The 21743-nt window shown below is 33.2% G+C and overlaps 1 protein-coding gene across 2 annotated transcripts in view; it reads left to right on the forward strand.

Moving 5' to 3' along the window:
- The window catches only part of ADAM18 (ADAM metallopeptidase domain 18), a 112782-nt gene that overhangs the window by 63969 nt on the left and 27070 nt on the right, over window positions 1-21743 (forward strand). For both annotated transcript variants that reach the window (XM_037741425.1, XM_017537021.2), the window contains 5 exons: window positions 1726-1821; window positions 5865-6063; window positions 10033-10138; window positions 12642-12831; window positions 19878-19958. In XM_037741425.1, the coding sequence (XP_037597353.1) occupies window positions 1726-1821; window positions 5865-6063; window positions 10033-10138; window positions 12642-12831; window positions 19878-19958 (672 nt within the window). The remainder of the gene's footprint in view (window positions 1-1725; window positions 1822-5864; window positions 6064-10032; window positions 10139-12641; window positions 12832-19877; window positions 19959-21743) is intronic.

The following is a 21743-nucleotide window of genomic DNA, read 5'->3' on the forward strand; positions in this document are numbered from 1 at the left end:
CATGATTTGGCTGTTTTTCTGTTATTGGTGTATAGGAATACTTGTGATTCTTGCACATTGATTTTGAATCTTGAGACTTTGCTGAAGTTGTTTATCAGCTTAAGAAGATTTTGGGCTGAGACCATGGGGTCTTTTAAATATACAATTATGTCATCTGCAAATAGAGAAAATTTGACTTCCTCCTTTCCTAATTAAATGCCTTTTCTTTTTCTTTTTCTTGCCTAATTGCTCTGGCTAGAACTTCAAATACTATGTTGCATGGTGGGAGAGGGCACACTTATCTTGTGCCAGTTTTCAAAGGGAATGCTTCCAGTTTTTGCCCATTCAGTATGATACTGGCTGTGGGTTTGTGGTAAATACCTTTAATTATTTTGAGATATGTTCCATTGATATCTAGTTTATTAAGAGTTTTTAGCATAAAGGGCTGTTGAATTTTGTTGAAGGCCTTCTCAGCATCTATTGAAATAATCGTGTGGTTTTTGTCTTTGGTTCTGTTTATGTGATAGATTACATTTATAGATTTGTGTATGTTGGACCAGCCTTGCATTCCCAGGATGAAGCTGACTTAATCGTGTTGGATAAACTTTTTGATGTGCTGTTGGATTCAGTTTGCCAGTATTTTATTGAAAATTTTTGTAGCAATGTTCATTATGGATATTGGCCTGAAGTTTTCTTTTTAGTTGTGTCTCTGCCAGGTTTTGGTATCAGGATAATGTTGGTCTCATAAAATGAGTTAGGGAGAATTCCCTCTTTTTGTATTGTTTGGAATAGTTTTGGAAGGAATGGTACCAGCTCCTCTTTGTAAATCTGATAGAATCAGCTGTGAACCCATCTGGACATGGACTTTTTTTGGTTGGTAGGCTATTAATTGCTGCCTCAACTTCAGACCTTGTTATTGGTCTACTCAGAGATTCAACTTCTTCCTGGTTTAATTTTGGGAGGGTGTAAGTATCCAGGAATTTATCAATTTCTTCTAGATTTGCTGGTTTATGTGCATAGAATCTAACTTTATTTACAATTGGAATCCTTAGTAAACAAATCACCCATGAAACTATTGAGAAACATTTGTTTATCCTAAAAACCACCTTTTTATTCCCCCAAGGATATATTTTGGTGTTGGTAACTTATGAGTTAATTATCAAATGTTTTATCTAATAGATATTGCTGAACAACTGATAGTTTAGATTATATTTCTGTAGTTCTTGCACTTGCATGTACCTGTGGCTATTCTTGAAATAGTAAAATAGGGTCTGGCATGGTGGATATCTCCTATAACCCTAGCACTTTGTGAGGCTGAGACAGGATGATTGCTTGAACTAAGGAGTTTGAGACCAGCCTGGGCAAGATAGTGACACCTGGTTTCTACAAGAAGAAAAAAAAAATCTGGGTATGATTGCTTGCACCTCTGGTCCCAGCTACTTAGGAGGATGAGGTGGGAAGATCACCTGGGTCTCAGAGGTTGAGGCTGCAGTGGGCCATGATCACACCACTGCATTGCAGCCTGGGGAACAGAGTNAAAAAAAAAAAAAAAAAAAAAAAAGGAAGAAACGAAGAAAAGAAAAAAGAAAAGAAATGGTAAAGTAGTAAACCTTCATTGGAATTATACAATTATATTGTATAATTACAAGCTTGAACACAACAGAATACTAAATTGAAATTGAGATTAAGAAACAAGAGTTCTTAAGTGGTTGACCTATAGTAATATTTCTTCCTGTAAAATTTTAGGAATGCCAGTTTAAGAAGTGCTGTGATTATAATACATGTAAACTGAAGGGCTCAGTAAAATGTGGTTCTGGACCATGTTGCACATCAAAGTGTGAGGTAAGTTATCAATATTTATTAAAAGGAAATTGAACTGTGGTAAGAGAAGTCTGTATTAACTGAATCAATGCACAATGAATAAAAAGAATATATAAGAAATTTAGTGAAATAAAATATAGAGTACATGAACATACACATGTTTAAAGGAAAATTGCTATAAAATATAAAAGTCGTCTCAGACAGGTACCCTTACAGTTACAGTTACTATCTGCATGGGTTCTATATATTGAATCACTCTATATGTGCAAACATGAATTAGGCACGTTAGCAAGATGCATTTGAGATTCATTCATGTTGTGGTGTATAATAGCAAATCATTCCTTTTTTAGTTGCTGAATAGTAGTGCAAATATTGTAAAGATATGTTACAGTTTGTTTTTATTTTTGTCTTATTCCCTAAACAATATAGTATAAATATTAACAGCATTTATATTATATTAGATAACATAAGTAGTATAGAGATAATAAAAATATATGAGAAGATGTACGTAAATTATAGCCAAATATTAGAAGATTTTATATAAAGGACTTGATTGTATTTTATATAAAGGACATGAATGTAATATCTGTAAGTTCTTGGAACAAAATGCCCATGGATTCTGAGTGATGACTCCATTCTTTAGTGTTAAACTCAAAAAGTTTACCATCTTCTAAATTATCAGATAAAGGGAAGAAAAAGGACGCATTGCTATATCCAAAAGGTTATTAACTATTAGATAAATTATAGTTTCAAATAAATCATGCATGATTTTGGAAAAACTGTAGCATTAATAGCAGACAAAATGTGCAGCATATAGAATGTGTAAATAACTCACACTTATTGATAACTGAAATGCAAATCATACACACATGATTGAAACAAACAGTATTTTTTGATATTGGAATGGTTACATAAATTATTATGTATTGTACAAGTGTTAATAAATATGGGCTAAATATTCATGCAGTAATATAATATTGTGTCCAAGACACACATGTGGATAAGAAAACAAGTTCCTTAATGCAAGATATTGTATTATTCCAATTCTAGTAAATCACCTTTATGTAAAAATGCTATGTATTCTTTTTGTTGAATTCAGCTATTAGTGTATAACATAATATACTAAAATTCTGTTAGCGAATATTCCCAAGTGTCAGAAGAAACATATTTAAGCTTACAACTAGCATCACAATTACGGGTAGGCAATGTCATCACTCCCCTCCCAAATTTCCCTGTGCCTCTTTCTACTCAATTCATGACTCCACCTGCAGCCGCTGGTAAGCACTGATCTGTTTTCTGAAGCTGTAATTTTGCTTTTGCAAAACTATCACATAAATTGAATCATACAGTATGTACAAATGTGAATTAGGCATCTTAGCATAATGTATTTGAGATTCATTCATGTTCTTAAGTTTATTAGTTGGTCGTTCCTTTATAGTGGCTGTATATTAATAGTATTGCAAGTATTGTAAGGATATTGCACAGTACCTTAATCCATTTTCCAGTTGAGAGCTGTTTTGGCTGTTTTCCACTTATGGCTAACATAAATAATATTCATAAGCATATTTGTGTACAAACATCGTGTTTTATTTCACTTAGCTCGATACCTAGGAGTGGGGTTGCTGGATCATATAGTAAATATGGAACTTTATGGGAAATTGAAAAATGACCTTTCAAACAACTATATTATCTTGAATTCCCACCAGACACGTATGAGACTTATAGTTGCTTTGTAAACTAAATGTAAACTCTAAAACTATAAAAATATGTTTTATTTTATCTTTGCTACTTGTTATTTATACCTTTTAAAAATTATTTAAATCATTAATACATACAAATTATTGATTATAAATTACTGATTAGCCACTGCTTTATAAATTATTAATCAGGCTAATTTCATATCTCATTTCATGTGTAGTGAACAATTCTAACAGAACATGAACATATACTATAAAAGCAAAATACATTGTTACTATTTTTGCTGTATATAGTCTAATCTTTTAGAGTAAATAAGAAAAAAGAATTTAAATTAATTAACGTCATTTGTTCCATTTCAGAGATCTATTTCCTTTTGCAGATTTCTGTTTATTATCATATTTCTTGTACCTGAAGACCTACCTTTACTATTTCTTGAAATGTATGTCCTCTGAAAATAAATTATCTCAGTTATTTTTTGTTTGTTTGAGACAGGGTCTGGCTCTGCTGCCCAGTCTGGAGTGCAGTGGCACTATCTCTGCTAGCTGCAAGCTCTACCTCCTGGACTCAAGCCATCCTCCCACCTTAGCCTCCTGAGTAGCTAAGACTACAGGCACAAATCACCATGCCTGCCTAATTTTTGTATTTTTTTTTTTTTTGGTAGAGATGGGATATTTCACCATGTTTCCCAGGCTGTTCTTGAACTCCTGAGCTCAAGGAATCTATGCACTTAGGCCTCCCAAAGTGCTGGGGTAACAGATATTAGCCACGGTGCCTGGTTCCTCGGTTATTTTTTGTCCAGGAAAGTCTTTATATTTCATTTGTTTTTGAGATATATATTTACAAGGTATGGAATTTTAAGTTACATAAGTTATTTAAATTTCATCACTTTTAAGTTGCCACTTCATTTATTTATTATGCTTCTTTGTTTCATTATTAAGCATTGTATTAGTCCATTTTCATGCTGCTGATAAAGGCATACCTGAGACTGGGCAATTTACAAAAGAAAGAGGTTTAATGGACTCACAATTCCTCGAGTCTGGGAAGGCCTCACAATCATAGCAGAAGGTGAAAGGCGTGTCTCATATGGCGGCAGACAAGAGAAGAGAGGTTGTCTGGGGAAACTTTTTTTTATGAAACCATCAGATCTTGTGAGACCTATTCACTACCATGAGAATAGCATCGGAAAGACCTGCACCCATGATTCACTTATCTCCTACTGGCCCGTCCCACCACATGTGGGAACTATGGGAATTGCAAGTCAAGATTAGATTTGGGTGGGGACACAGCCAAACCATATCAAGTATTAATTCCATTAAACTGGATTGGTGCGTGTGTGTGTACGTGTGTGTTTGCACATGTGTGTTATCAACATATATAGCAGGGCAACATTTCAACATGGTGAACTTCACTATGGATGGCAACTGATTAGGTCAGGCCACTGCAAAATTTTGACAATAACTATACGCCTCATCTGAGTGATGCAAGGAGGCCTTTACTCTCTCAGAGAATAATAAATATATAAAAATGAGGCCAGGCATGGTGGCTCAAGGTTGGGCATGGTGGCTCACACCTATAATCCCAGCACTTTGGGAAGCTGAGATGAGTGGATCACCTGAGGTCAGGAATTCGAGACCAGCCTGGCCAACAGGATGAAATCCCACCTCTACTAAAAGTACAAAAATTAGCCAGGCGTGGCAGCAAGCACCTATAATCTCAGCTACTTGGGAGGCTGAGGCAGGAGAATTGCTTGAGCTCTGGGATGGAAGTTGCAGTGAACAAAGATCATGCCGCTTCACTCTAGCCTGAGCAAAAATACACTGTTTACTATGTATTGTTCTAAGAACTTCTTCCATTAGGTCAACTCTATGAGAATTTGTTTTTTTAATCTAAGTTTACAAAAGTAAAACAGAAAGTCTGTGTTTCTCACTCATACAAATAAGATAGTAAAAGTCAGAGACAAGGACTGAAACAAGGAAGTTTGACTCCTGAGTCTCTCCAAGAACAAAAAGGTAGAGACAGTGTTCCTATAGATGCAAGGAACAGGTATGTTTACTCTGTTTAGTTTTTTCTAATGCTGTCTGAGTCAGCTTGTCTCAAAATGTAGAGCACAAAGGTGGTGAGCAGCTGCAAATTCACTCTCAAAAGGAATTCTTATGTGTCTTTGAAATAGTTTTCTCTGAGCTTCACAATGAATACTGTATATAATTTTATTTATTTATTTATTTTTGGCAAACTCATGAACTTGGGAACTCTGATGTTCCCTCAAATGTCAATAATTAAAAACATTTTACGTGATAAATCTTTTCACTAAGCAATTGAGAAAAGTGATTTACAGAACACAATTTTATTTTTTATTTTTCTCCCAGTTGTCAATGGCAGGCACTCCATGTAGAAAGAGTATTGATCCAGAGTGTGATTTTACAGAGTACTGCAATGGAACCTCTAGTAATTGTGTTCCTGACACTTACGCATTGAATGGCCATTTGTGCAAGTTGGGAACTGCGTATTGTTATAATGGACAATGTCAAACTACTGATAACCAGTGTGCCAAGATATTTGGAAAAGGTATTGCTCTTTCTTTCATATTTCTTTTACCTTAAAGTAGCATCTCTCTGTAGAGTACATTATATACCACACAACTCTAGAAGCAGAAGAACCTGAACCACAAGATTAATAAAAATTAAATTTTATTTAAAGAAGGCTAGTTTTTTAAGAGTTTCTGAGATTTTCCAAGAATAATACCACACATTATTTTTATTTTAGTTTGATTTTTGTTTTTGAAGTTTAGCCAACTGGGCCAAAATCCATGTCTACAGCTGATCATCTATGTAAAGATTAAAATAGTTAATCAGTAGATTATAAAATTTACATAATTTCCCATTACTCCCCACATTCATTATCTAATTTTAATGGCATGAAGCTTACAAGGCTCAGAGTGAATTTCATTTAAAAAATTGTATTTCCTAATTGAGGAATAACTGCTAAGATAATGGTGGTCCCAAGCCAACTGATCAAAATTCATTTTTATATTTTGTTTTTCAATCAGCTTTGAGAGTAATTCTAATAAGACTTGTGTATATATACTTGCTTTTCTAGTGAGCAATTATTCATAATATCCAAATATAATTTTGCATTTTTAGAGGAATTAAATATAAACACATCAAAATTACCCAGAGAAATGCATATAAATACAATTATTTTCTAGTTGAGTAAAGGCGGTATACCAAAGTTCAATTGTTTGCCCAGTGGTAAGCTCAGGAATATAATTTATACCAAATGACATGGTATATGATCATCTTGTCTTCCTAATTATTTGAGTAATAAACTTCAACCAAAATTCAACAAAAGCTGCAGAACTATGATTTCTTAAATCACAAGTCAGTACTATTTTCTGTGTGCTATGTTTCTAGAATGCTACTTTTTATGTGTGTTTTGTTTTTTAAATACTTATTTCTATTTGAATAATATTACTTGTTATTTTAACAGGGTTTAAAATATCTCTTAAAAGTAAAATTAAATAATAATTTCTGTAAGGTTCATTAAGGAGAGTCTATATTCTTTTATTCTTCAATTAAAAAAGCCTTCAACCTAGAATTGGTTTACTTGACACATGATATCTTTTTGAGTTCTGATTGCAAGAGGATGTTTAGGAAAATGTTGTGTATTTCTTTCTACATGTTCTGGGATCTCCACAAAACTAACATGAATGCATCAAAAATGTCATCTTCTGATGCATTGTTTTGTTCATTCGTTAATTCATTCATCTCCCATTTTCTCTTTGATTCATTTACTTAGCTTTTTACTTACAGGCATTTTTCTTTTGTTACCAAAAACCATAGGGCAAAAGTCGACCGCTTAAGGCAGTATATTATATAGGACATGTTAACTAACAAGTAGTTACATTAATTTTGTGTTCTTTTATTAAGTAAATTTTAACTTTTAAAGAAATGTTGAAATATAAGTAGATTTGCTCATTCAAAATTTTACACTGAGTGTCTATATGCAAATAGCCTACAATATTCAACCAGATGGACATTGTCACATGATTATTGTACTCATGAAGCTTACAACCAAGAGAAAAACACAGTAAAAGAAAAGAAATATAAAACCTATAGCTATGTTTCTTGCATTAAAAAAAATAAAAAATGCTAAAAGAAAATTAAGGTTTGGAGAACTACAAACCACTGCTCAAGGAAATAAGAGAGGACAAAAACAGATCAAAAACATTACATGCTCATGGTTAGGAAGAATCAATATCATGAAAATGGCCATACTGCCCAAAGTAATTTATAGATTCACTCCTAACCCCATCAAGCTACCATTGACGTTCTTCACAGAACTGGAAAAAACTACCTTAAACTTCATAGGGAACCAAAAAAGAGCCCGCACAGGCAAGACAATCCGAAGCAAAAGAACAAAGCTGGAGGCATCAAGCTACCTGTCTTGAAATTATACCACAAGGCTACAGTAATCAAATGATACTGGTACCAAAACAGAGATATAGGCCAATGGAAGAGAACAGAGGGCTCAGAATTAACACCACACACCTACAGCCATCTGATCTTTGTCAAAATTGACAAAAACAAGCAATGGGGAAAGGATTCCCTGTTTAATAAATGGTGTTGGGAAAACTGCTTAGCCATATGCAGAAAGCTGAAACTGGACCCCTTCCTTACACCTTATACAAAAGTTAACTCCAGATGAATTAAAGATTGAAATATAAGACCTAACACCATACAAACCCTAGAAGAAAACCTAGGCAATACCATTCAGGACATAGGCATAGGCAAGGACTTCATGACTAAAACACCAAAAGCAATGGCAACAAAAGCCAAAATAGACAAATGAGATTTAATTAAACTTAACAGCTTCTGCACAGCAAAAGAAACTATCATTAGAGTGAACTGGCAACCAACAGAAGGGGTAAAAATTTTTGCAATCCACCCATCTGACAAAGGGCTAATATCCAGAATCTACAAAGAACTTTAAAAAATTTACAAGAAAAAAACACCCCCATCAAAAGTGGGTGAAGGATATGAACAGACACTTTTCAAAGGAAGACATTTATGTGGCCAAGAAACATATGAAAAATGCTCATCATCATTGCTTATTAGAGAAATCCAAATCAAAACCACACTGAAATACCCTCATCTTTTAAAAAAGAGGTTAGAGAGAGATAAGGAGGGCTTAATTGAAAAGCTGAACCCTATCGAAGTTTGAATTCCTAATGAGGCATATTTTTCAGGATTAGGGTTCTATATGGGTGAAGAATGGGACCTACACTTGGGACAGAGACAAATGAAAACAGGACCATCCTAATTTTAAGCCTCTAGGCTTCTTTGGGTCTATTGAACCTATAGAATGGTCTAGTTCTGATTTTTCCTTTGTCTTCTTCATAACATGAAGTATATTTTCATCAGTATCTTCCCACTACCCTTCATGGCCACTAGCTGAAAATAGAGAAAAGACACAGATAATAGAGACAGGGATGTGATGGACTTTATAAAGCACTAAAGAAACTATAGCCCAAAAAAAGATTTGGTCCCAGCCAGTATTTACTGACAGAATCAGTGAAGTAAACACGGGACTGAATTCTGAGAGTGCTTGATCATGAGATTGAATGAAGGAACACAAGATGGGATAGGGGAGTATTTACTGTTTTGGAAACACTCTCCCAAAGAACAGCATTTAACATACTGGCATGGATACTAGAAGATTGTAAAATCTTTCTACTAGGATGGCTTCCAGTAGCCTGGAAAAAACATGATGACTCACCCTAAGTGAAGTTTAAATGACAGAATTGCCATAGCAGATAGTGGAGAAAAAAAGGAAAGGGCTCAGGGAAGTGGTAATACTGTAATCTGTGTACTGTGTATGTAAGGCCAAATGACTAGGCCAAACAGAAAAGCCCAAGGACATACGGAATGTGCTAGAGAAAGGGATACCATATTTACCATAAATTTCCCAAAGTTGGCCTCCTCTATAGGCCACAGCAGGGATGCCACTATAGTAGTACACTCACTGGTAGCAATGGATGTGATAATATCTTCAAAAATCAAGAGCAGATAGCAGTGCTTAACTACCAGAAGCCAGATGAATAGTGTTATTGTAATAAGCAGTAGACATACAGTAGTAGACATGGCTACCTTCCCTACCAAGTGTTAGGGAGAGAGTTTATACAACACAATTTTTCTGTATTCTATGAGAAGTCAATGAGGGTACTACTCAATTTGTTCCATTAAAGGAAATGTATAAAAATAGATGACCAGGAGATTGTGGAGAGTTGTCTCAGTAAATATCTCAATTTTATGTCCACATTCTGAATCTAAACCAATTTTCAGAACCAAAACTCATTGACTTAAGTGGTAGCAAGGGCCTTAGAAGAAAATCCCCATAACACCTTGGCAAATATACATGTTAACAGTTCCTCCAAGTGCATGATCTTTTCGAAATTAGAGTTTCCTTAGTCTGTTACTGATAAACATTTAATTTAGATTAAGAATGATAACTCAACTGTCACATTTGCATTTTAAGGTGCTCAAGGTGCTCCACTTGCCTGTTTTAAAGAAGTTAATTCTCTGAATGAAAGATCTGAAAACTGTGGTTTTAAAAATTCACAACCATTGCCTTGTGAACAGAAGTACGTATGTAGAAAATGATTGTTTCTTTGGATCATAAAAATTATGTATTTTTATCAAGAGACACTAAGGAGTAATGAACATTAAATTTTATAACATAACAATATTTTCAAATACCAATGCATATATTTTTTCTATACAATTCAGGATTTTCTATTTTTTTTAATATTATCCTAAAAATGAGATTGGACAATAAAGGCTAATACTTAGTAACAGAGAAAGAAAATGGTCATACACTGCCAGAAATCAGAACTGCTACTCTATATTGAGACTTCAAATGAGGTTTTGTATTAAGCCTATAAATAGCAACAATCTTAAAGCAAATCTCAGGCTTTGATTTTTAAGACATAGGATTGTTGAGAAGAAGAAAGTTTTTTATGCTTTTGTTGATTGTGTCCAAAACAGCAATATTTAAAGCATGGAATTATATATTAATAGCTAAATTCGGACAATTGGGATATAATGTTACTATAATCCATGTAATAAAGGGATTCATGAAATCCAATAATCTAATCAAAGAAGAGCCTACCCCGTAACGAATGTTTCCTTAATGTTATCTTCCTTAATTTCATTGAAAATTAAATAATCATAAACATTTATAACAGAGCCAGATTCAAAAAATTAGAGAATGGGAGTAACATTAAAATATTAGATACAATTAATTCAAGGAAAAGCAGAGATTTCTTTTAGTCTCGAAGACATAACCAAGGAAAAACATAAAATCCTTAGGTAAGCACCACACTCAGTATTGTTCAAAACAATATGGCTCCTTTATGAAGATGAGAAATGGATGAAGAAGGTATGCAGTAGGGTGGGACTAAAGTAGTATCCTCCATCACCCTTCTCCATACATGAAATTATCATGGGTTATATATGCTGTGGAGAGGATACAGAGCTTCCCGCTTGCCCCAACACAGAAGGATTAGTACATGGAAAGAAGAAAGATGGAATCACAAAGAAAGTACTGATGGGTGGGGATCTCAGGAGGAGACCCTGCATAATCAGCCACACCTGTTGGATATTAATACAGGGCACCAGGGGTCAGCAGTCTGAGTTATGCCACATTGGTCCTAACAAAGACAGAAGACAGTGACATGGCAGCCATATTAATCTCTCTCCCTGATGTTCAGAGGCACATCTGCTGCCTTTCTGATTATTCATGACAAAAAGATAAAGAAACTTGGAAGAAATTGTGAAAGTTAGCAAACATGACTCCTTTGGACTTTGTCTTATTTGATAATAGTACATGGATTTTCCTGAAATAAAATCATTAGATTAAACTATAATTGAATAGCATACATCATCTGATCTAAACAGACTGTGATTCCTTTTCAGAAAAGAAAAAATAGTTCTAAACATTTAACCATAAATGCAAATTTTTGGAAAATGGACTGGGGGGAAGAATCTGTACTCGGTAGCCAGACTAGAAGTATATGTACATACTATGCAAGTTTAGTTTAGAATACATTTATAGAAAGAGAGCAGAGCCCAAATCAAAAGAAATATCAAGACCTGGTAAAGTAGAAAAGTTATGCTGGAGGAGGGACAAGAGTGGAATGCAATTTAGGTTTCGGCTCTTAATCTCATTTTAATCTTTACTTCTTGATGTAATTAAGCTTATTCTTCTGACACTGAAAAAACCTCAAATGGTCTTTTAGGACAAATGGGTAAAATTCTCTAGGAGGAGACTTTTGATGAAATAATAATGACATGTTCAATAGACACATATCAATGGCTAAAAATGATTATTTTCATTGAGGATGGTATTTGATAATTAAACTTTAATAATTTCAAGTACAAAAAATGACATAGATTATCTTTCAGAGCAAAGTCTAGAAATACTGTTAGCCTCATAGAGAAGCTAGTATTTTACCCAATGATAGATTACAAATGGCAAAATAAAGTGTCTGTGGGATAAGATATAACCTTTGGTATGTTTGTGGCATGGAGGGGATGTAAAAGTTCTTAAATTTTTAACAGATAAGCTTAAATATACTGGAAATATCTGTATGTTGGGAGAAATTGTGGATCAAAATGATAAGTGTGTATACTGCCGAAATGTACTGTCTAGAGATCTGACAGGAATGATAGGCACAATTTATTGTGCAGAAAAAGAAATGCAATTAACCGCTCTCAGCAAATTTTGTGTAATAAGTGACCAGGATGGCCAAGCTATATCAAAGCAGGGCAAGTGATTAATTCTCCCAGAATGTGGTAAGATATGAATACTCTAAGACAAGGGGAACCTAGAGAACAAAATTGGTCTCTATAATAGGAAATGAAGTCATGTTTTCACATCTGAGTTAAGCACATACATTTCAATTTTGCTATTCAGACAGTTGTATTTAGTTGTAGTACACCATAGAATAATGTTTTAGTTTGGTGTTTTTCAGGTGTTATACTATCAATTAACAGTATTTATGTTACCATCTATGCATTATCTGCTTGGAACTTGTTATCATTAAGAGATAAACTGATAAGGAATTTTTTGTTTTTCATATCCAGCGATGTTCTCTGTGGAAAATTAGCTTGTGTTCAGCCACATAAAAATACTTATAAAAGTGACGTTCAAGCCACAGTTTATTCATACATTCAAGACCATGTATGTGTATCTATAGCCACTGGGACCTCCGTGAGATCAGATGGAACAGACAATGCCTATGTGGCTGATGGCACCATGTGTGGACCAGAAATGGTAACAAAATGTGATAATTTATATTCAGCTGTGTTAAATTATGTTAATTATCAGATGCTGCATTCCATAATGACTATCATAATTATGTTGAATGGATTTAAACCTTGTGCTGGCATTTATTTCCCATGTGATATTTAAATGATAATTAAAACAATCCTAAGTTATCCAATTACATTGCTTTTGGATTAAGATATTATCAGTCCTTATGTAAAAAAGTACATATGTGTTTTAAACACAAGATTTTATTAAGTGACATCTGGTAGCTTTAAATTATAAAATGTTAATACAAATTTTTCATTGTTCCTTGCTTCATAAAGATCATTAATTGAATTTACGTATTTCTTAAATTATTTGCTTTGTATCTGATCAAAATATAAGTATGTGAAAGGTTTGGAAGAACCAAACAAAAATCTATACTAGGAAACACTGCTATAGTGAGTATACAAGCTCATGTGTGAATACATGCATGAATATATATGAACACTTATAGCTATAGAGTCATAATATAAAAAGAGGACAAAAAGGCTTTGGGACTTGGTTAATCTTGCAATATAAAGGCACATGTTCCAGAAAACATGGCATAAACATAAAACAAAACCTAGAAATGGAGGATGAGTTAGTCAATTGTTATATCTCGGGTTAGCAACCCTAATTCCTTGAAAAACTTCTGTGTGGTGGTCTGCTCCTGAAACAACTCAGTGATCCAAGTTTCTGTCATTCATTCCCCTGTGTAATCCCTTTCCTTTGCCTGTGGGCTGCATCTAATGACTTGCTTGTAACAAATAAAACAGGGCAAACGCTTTGGAATGTCACTTACAAGATTAGAGGCTAGAGACAAGAAAGAAGGTGAGAAAAGACAGTGACTTCTGTTTTGCATGGACTCTCTCCCTTGCCTTCTCAAATTGCTTACTTTGCTGGCACAAGCTGCCATCATGGAAAATACCACAAGGAAAGCAATTGTGGGACAGTGAAAATCTGAGGCCCTCAGTTCAGTAGCCTGTGAGGGACTGAATTCTGCCAAAAACCACTTGAGCAAGCTATAAAGAGGAGCTTTGCAAATCAGACTAACACAAGCGACAACAGTCCCCGATAACTAATAACAGCTTGATTTCACCTTGTAACAGACTGTGAAGCAGAGAACCGAGATAAGATGTGCTTGAATTTCAGACTGACAGAAACTATGATATAATAAATATGTGTTGTTTAAGGTCATTGATTTTGATGATAATTTGTTATGCAGCAATAGATAGCTGATGCAGATTTGACACCTGGAAATATGGTGCTGCTATAACAAATACCTTAAAAAGTGGGAATGAGTATAGAACCAGGAAGTGGGTAGAGACCAGAAGAATGTTGAAGACCAAGATACAGAAAGCTCACATTGCCTGGGACAGACCTTAAGTACAACTCTGAACTTTGAGGGCCTGCCTGTTAAGGGCTCAAGTGGTAGATAGGAGTAAATTACTGAAAAATGGAGGAAGTAAGGTTCTTTCCATTTAGTGGCAGAGAGCTTAGCATATTGTCTTCTACAGTATGTGGAAAGTAGAATGTGTACGTAATAAACTTGGTGATCTAGCTTCTGATTCCTTCTAGCAGCTTATAATATAATATGAAATGAAAGAACTTCAGAGAACTGTTAAATAAAACATAACCATTGATGATTTAAATTCTTAGCCTCTCCAGACAAGAGTGAGACTGTAAAACATTAATTAGTTAAGAGTTCCAATAGATTAGTCAAGATCAACTCTTAACTAATGCTCTACAGTAAAAGACTCAGTGTTACTTAGTTATACAAAAGTCCTTCAAAGAAAGAAAGGTTGTGCCTCACATTTAAAAAAACAGGGCATCTAGAAACTTCAGAGCTTTGTCCTTCAGCCATCTCAGCAGAAGCCCAGGATAGAAAATGGTTCATTTCAAAAATATTTTTGAGCATGGCTTTTGTTTAATGTAACAAATCCCAAAGAGATTCATGGGAGGCCCACAGTTTTTGAGAAACTGCCCATAAAGAGAACACAAAATGAAAAGAGACTATAGAACCCCCAAAATTCTACTGAGAGGAGGCAGGCTGAGACAGTTGCTCAGAGGCAAACACATGCTACCTGTCCTGAAAAAGGAAGGAATACTTAGAGAGTCAAATAAGAACTGAGAAGGCAGAACTGAGAGCCGGAAGAGATTATTCACAGACCTTGAAACCCAATCAAGGAACTCCCAAGATATTTCAGAATTGCTAAGGACCAGTAATTCCTCTTTAGTGCCAATCCTGCCCCCTACCCTCTGCCAACACACAAACACACACACACACACTTTGAATTAAAATATCTATAGTTATTCTATGCCTTTATTACCATTATATATTGATGGGGTTAGGAACAGATTACTCTCTAGTGTCAAAGATCTATAAATGGAGCTATACTCAAGGAAGTATACCCATGAACTTAATCCATAGCTGGAGTTAACTCAGATGAAGAAATAGGCTTTGAACTGATGCTATAATGAAATGAGAGTGTTACAGAGCTTGACAATTAATGTGGTTTTTGTGTGTAAAATATACATAACATTAGAAGATGAACCGTGCTACTCAGCTTTTAAAATACTCTCCAATATTTTATCTTCTTCTCTTCAGTCCCTTTATAATACTCATTCCCTACCAACCATGTGAAGGATGGACATAGTGAATTGCTTCTAACAGAGTATGGAAAAAAATGGTGGAATAAAACTTGCAACATTAGGTTATAACAGGCAGTATTTTCCATTTTGTTCTCCTGCCCTTCTTTATTGCTTACTTGGATGAAACAAGCTGCCATGTTGAAGAGAAATACATGGGAAGAAACTGAATATGGCCTCCATCCAAAAGACCTTGAGAAAATGATAACCACGTGACAAATTGGAAAGTGTATTCATTTTAGTAAAACCTTCAGATGAAATTGGTTGGGGTTTTAGGACCAGACTATGCAAATATCTGAAGCAAAAGACCAAGCTATACCATTCCCAGAATTCATTGCTGGCAGAATTGAGCAATGAAACTGAGATAATGTGTGTATTGTTTCTTTTTCCTAAGATAAACTTCTAAGAGTGCAATTTCTGATTTGCAAGATAAGTATGTTTTTGGTTCTATGAGAAACTGATATAATCTTTGGTTGAGTGGCTATGCCATTTTTCATTTCCACCAGCAGTGTGTGAGTGAGCACATTTTCCACCTCCTCACCAGCATGGTATTATCACTACTTATTATTTACTAATTTTTGTATGTGCATAGTGATATTTGCATTCTTTAATGGTTAACTTTATTCAACATTTTTCCTTTATTCATATAATGAACTTATATGTCATCAGCGTATCCTCCTGTGTAAAGTATCTGATCATATCTTTAGCCTATTTTTAATCAGATTGTCTTTTTTAAAGTTCAATTTTATTGTTCTTTAAATATCCTAAATGCAAGATGGCAAATATTTTCTTCTACTCTGTACTTTGTTTTACTTATTTTTTTTGGTTGAATTGTATATTTAATTTTATTTGACATACAAAAACCACTTTGAAACAACAAGATGGGAGGATCACTTGAGCTCAGGAGCTCAAAACCTGCCTGGGAAACATAGCAAGACCTTGTCTCTAAAATAAATAATAATATTTTTAAAAATTAGCCAGTTGTGGTGGCACATACTTGTAATCCAAGCTACTTGGGAGGCTGAAGCAAGAGGATCTCTTGAGCTCAGAAGATTGAGGCTTTCACACCACTGCACTCCAGTCTCATCAAAAGGGCAAGACCCTGTTTCAAAATAAATAAATAAATAAACAATAAGTTGATGAGTTTAGAGATAATTATACAAATGATCACTACTTCCATATTGTAAGCTATTTATAACTTCCAAAAAGTTTTCCCAATCTTTTATTTATTTACCTACTTATTATTGTTACCTTTCTCATAGAAGCATTTAACATATGGCCTACCCCCTAGGAATTGTTTAAGTGTATAATACGTTATTGTTAACTATATAAACTGTGACATACAGTCAATCTCTAGGAATTACCTATCTCAGATAACCAAAATGTTTTAACTTTTGATTAATACCTCCCGATTTCTCCCTCCCCTCAGTCCCTAGTAACTACCATTCCACTCTCTGCTTCTGTAAGTTTTATTATTTAAGATTTATCATATAGGCAGTATCATGTAGCATTTGTTTTTCTGTGCTTGGCTTGTTTTGTTTAGCCTATTGTTCTCCAGGTTCATCCATGTTGTTGCAAGTGGCAGGAATTTCTTTTTTAAGGCTAAATAATATTCCATTGGATGTATATACCACATTTTCTTTATCCATTCATTTATTGATGGACATTTAGATTAGATTGCTTCCATGAATTAGCCATTGTGAAAAATTTTACATTGAAGAGGAGAGTGTGGACATCTCTTTGGAATCCTATTCCTTTGTCTGTTTACTCAGTAGTAGAATTGGTGGATCATATGGTATTTCTATTTTCAGATTTTGAGAAGCATATGTACTGCTTCCTATAGTGGCTATATGAATTTATATTCTCACCAACAGAGTACAAGTGTTCCTGTATTGGTTAATATTAGGTGTCATCCTAATTGGATCAAAAAATGCCTAGATTGTAGTAAGGTATTGTTTCTGAGTGTGTGTCTTTGAGGGTGTTGCCTGACGAGATTAACATTTGAGTCAGTGGACTGGGAGCGGAAGATCTACCCTCAATGTGGGTGACAGCCTGACTAGAACAAAGCAGAAGGAAGAAGGTAGGATAAGCTGGCTTGCTGAGTCTTATGGCCTTCATCTTTCTCCCATGCTGAATGCTTCCTTCCAACCTCTGCCCATTACCTAGTTCCAAAGTTGCTTTCACATTTTCAGGTAGCTTTATAGTAATGCCTCATTTCTCTGGTACCAATATTCTGTATTAGTCTATTCTCACATTGGTATAAAGAACTAACTGAGACTGGGTAATTTATGAAGAAAAGAGGTTTAATTGACTCACAGTTCCACAGCATGTACAGAAGGCCTGGCTAGGGAAGCCTCAGGAAACTTACAATCATGGTGAAAACCAAAGGGGAAGTAAGCACATCTCCGCATGGCTGAAGAAACAGAGATGGAGGTGGGAGGAGAGAAGAGAAGAGAGAGCTGAAAGAAAGGGGAAGTGCTACACACATTCAAACAACCAGATCTCATGAGAGCTCACTGTCACACTATCACAAGAATAGCAAGGGGTTAATATGCCCCCATGACTCAATCACCTCCCATCAGGTCCCTTCTCCAACACTGGGTATTACAATTCAACATGAAATTTGGGTGGGGACACAGAGCCAAATCATATCAGTTCCCTTTTCTCCACATCTTCTCCAACTCTTATTATCTTTAGTTTTTTTGTTAATAGCTATGCTTACAGGTATGAGGTGATATCTCACTGTGGTTTTAATTTGCATTTTTCTAATGATTGATTAGTGATTTTGAGTATTTTTTCTAACATCTATTTTTTTGATAAATTTCTATTTATATACTTTGCCCAATTTTTAATCAGACTGTTTTCTTATAAATATGTACCATTTGTATATATCAATTAATTGTATGTCAATTAATGTAATTCAGTTCATGTATACAATGTATAATGATCATACCTGGCTAATTAGCAAGCTCAACACCTCAAACTTTTAAAATACAAAAAGTAACTCATGTTAGCAAGAATGCAGAGAAAGGGTAACTCTTACATGCTGTTTGTGAGCATCCAAATTAGTACCGCTATTATGGAAAATAATATGATGTTTCTTCCAAAACTGAAAATAGAGCTACCATGTGATCCAGTAATCCTACTACTGGATGTTTATTCAAAGAAAAGGAAACAAATATGTTGAAGAGATAGTTACACTCATGTTTATTGCCACACTATTCACAATAACCCAACTATGGAATCAACCCTCATTAATGGATGAAAGGATTTAAAAAAATGTGGTACATACACACAACAGAATCATTATTTAGCAATAAACAAATGAATTCATGCTATTTGCAGAACATGGATGAACCTCGAGACCATTGGGTTAACTGAAATAAACCAAGCACAGAGAAATAAATACCATATATTCCTATTCATACATGGACGCTAAAAATCGTTTCTTTTAATTTTTAAGCAATGATTTGGAGTTTTTAATTGTACAATGCTTCTCCTTTGTTAATTTTATTTCTAAGTTTTTTATTGTATTTTTTCTTTTCTCTTACAATTTGGATATCTTTTTATATTTTGCTGAATTGCTCTGGCTAGAACATCTGATATTTGCTCAATATGAGGGACAAAAGTGGGTTGACATATGCAATGTATAATTTATAAATTGGTTTCATGCAGATTTGAGGAAATAAAAGGTAATTTTTATTCATGTTTAGTATTGTTATATTGTGAATGACTTAAACAGATTTCATGGTGACATTTTGAAATAAAAAAGAAGCTTACAAATCAGAAAAAAGTAGAAAAACATAAATGATGCAAAACACCACATATCCAGGTGATTATTCATGACTGTATTACCCATTTTGACATAATAAAAGTTTTACAAGAAATAAAAATAAAGTTAAATGTTTTTCTTGCCACATTATTCTGATGAATATTATGACAAAGATTCATGATAATTTATGAATTATATTTAAAACCTACACAAAATTAACACTGTTCCAATTTTTGAGAGGACAAATTATTAACATGTAATCAATTATTTATATCAAAATATTAGCATAATATAGAAAACTCATCTGATGAGTGTCTCAATCCAGTTGCAGCTATAAATATCAAAAACCAAAACTACATGTAATCCTTACAGAAACCATGTCAAGGTAAACACCTTCAGAGTTTTTGCTTGCAATTACTTTATTGTTTTGCTTTGTATATTAACATAAATATTAATATGATTATTATTATCTTAATCATATTAATAACCATATTAATATTACTAAAAAGTCTTTCAACTTAAGCATCATTTATGCATATATATCAAATTATTAATTTTTTTTCTTGTTTATATGACATTTGTGAATTGTAAAATTTTTGTTTTGTTTTAGTACTGTGTAAATAAAACCTGCAGAAAAGCTCTTTTAATGGGATATAACTGTAATGCCACTACAAAATGCAAAGGGAAAGGGGTAAGTCACTTTTGTATCTGAATTGCATGTTATTGTTGTAGGTAATTCAAAATAAACATCTATTTATAAGGATTGAGAGTCTAAGTTATTTTAACTTGCCTAGATCAAATATACTAATACAAAGAAAAATAACTTACCTAGTTTCAACACTATGTAACATATTAAGTGAATTGCATCAGATATATATTGAACTATAAGCACTCACAACTTAATTAGTAATATGTTTAAATAAAAACTTTTTTCCTTAAACACAAATAAATGCATTTTTACTTATATTATGAGCATACTGTTTTTCTCCCACATACGTTTACTAATTAAGGTATATGAGTATACAGTATTTTACAAAGTATATTTAAAAACGTGTTGATATGTCAGGGAATATTTTTATTGTTCTCGTGGAGAGATTTCCAATAGAAAATGCAACTTCATGAAAAAAGCTTTTTTATTTTTTCTGATTTGTCTATTTTAATCTGGTAATTTAAATTTGTTACTTTCATATTGCATTTCCATTTATTAAAATTTATAATGTTAGAGTTTTAAAAAATTATTTTCCTAAAATAATATCAGTACATGCTATAGTCAAATTATAAGAGTAACCTCAAATTCACCAGAATGTATCAATATTTAATTCTATAATTTCTAAATTATTTGGATTCAGAGAATATAAAATGCTACTACATTATCAGTAATTTGCTATCAGTTGTTGACAAAGAAAATAGTCACATTTTAATGTTTTGTGTTTTTTTTTCCTTTCTGTGATTATAATTTTGGCTTGAATTTTTTACTACCTCTGTTATATTTTAGTTCTTCAGCCTTATTTTTTTTTTATAATATCTCAACACAAAATTATACATTGTCAATTTTTGCTACCATGTTTCATTGGGCACACAATTGTTTTCTTAATATATTATTATTTACATTCAGTCATTGTTTTACGTCTACTTTTTAGATTTTTTTGATAAAACCTCTTACTATGAAATATTACATTCATAAAGGAAATACATAAGGTATAGCTTCCGTATTTATTTTAATTTATATATAAATGTGTTATATTTTGTAGTTAAAATGTTTAAAAAGAAAAACTACTTACAAACATAATTATAAGTTAATAGAAATCTTACTGAATCTAGGCAAATTTGCATAGACTCTAACGACATCTCAATAGACAGCATTATCATTTATCACTCTAGATCAATTTTATTAGCATGTAGGTGAAATGCCATTATTCATGAAATGTTGTTAATTATAATAGTGTTGTTCTCTTTTTATTAATGATATACTTTCATTGGTTGCCATAGACATTTATAATTTATTAGTCTGAAAACTAGTAATCTAAGCATCAATATCAAGAAGTTAAGAAAATAACAGAATATTAAATTTAGACTTTTATGCAAGTTGCCATATAAGTTGTGGATATTCTTGCCTTGTCCTTATTATGAAAGAAAAATTTCAAGACTTCACACTTTACTATGATATTTATAGAATATTTTTAATGACAATTTTCAATTTCAAATAATACTTTTATTTCTAGTCCAAGTGTTTTCTATTATGGATAAATGTTAAATTTTATCAAAGACTTTTCTGAGCATTTATTGACTTTATGATTTTCCTTTTTAATCTGTTAATGTACAAATATGTTTATTGATTGTTAAAATAGTAAACCAACTTTGATTTCCAGAATAAAACCAACCATGATCTGCCTTTTTTCCATTTTTGAGTATTTTATTTGATATTAATGTTTCTATCTCATGAATTTGATTGTTTTATATCTTGTACTTAATGTTT

This window comes from Cebus imitator, unplaced genomic scaffold, assembly GCF_001604975.1.
Source record: "Cebus imitator isolate Cc_AM_T3 unplaced genomic scaffold, Cebus_imitator-1.0 Scaffold5, whole genome shotgun sequence".
Taxonomy (NCBI): domain Eukaryota; kingdom Metazoa; phylum Chordata; class Mammalia; order Primates; family Cebidae; genus Cebus; species Cebus imitator.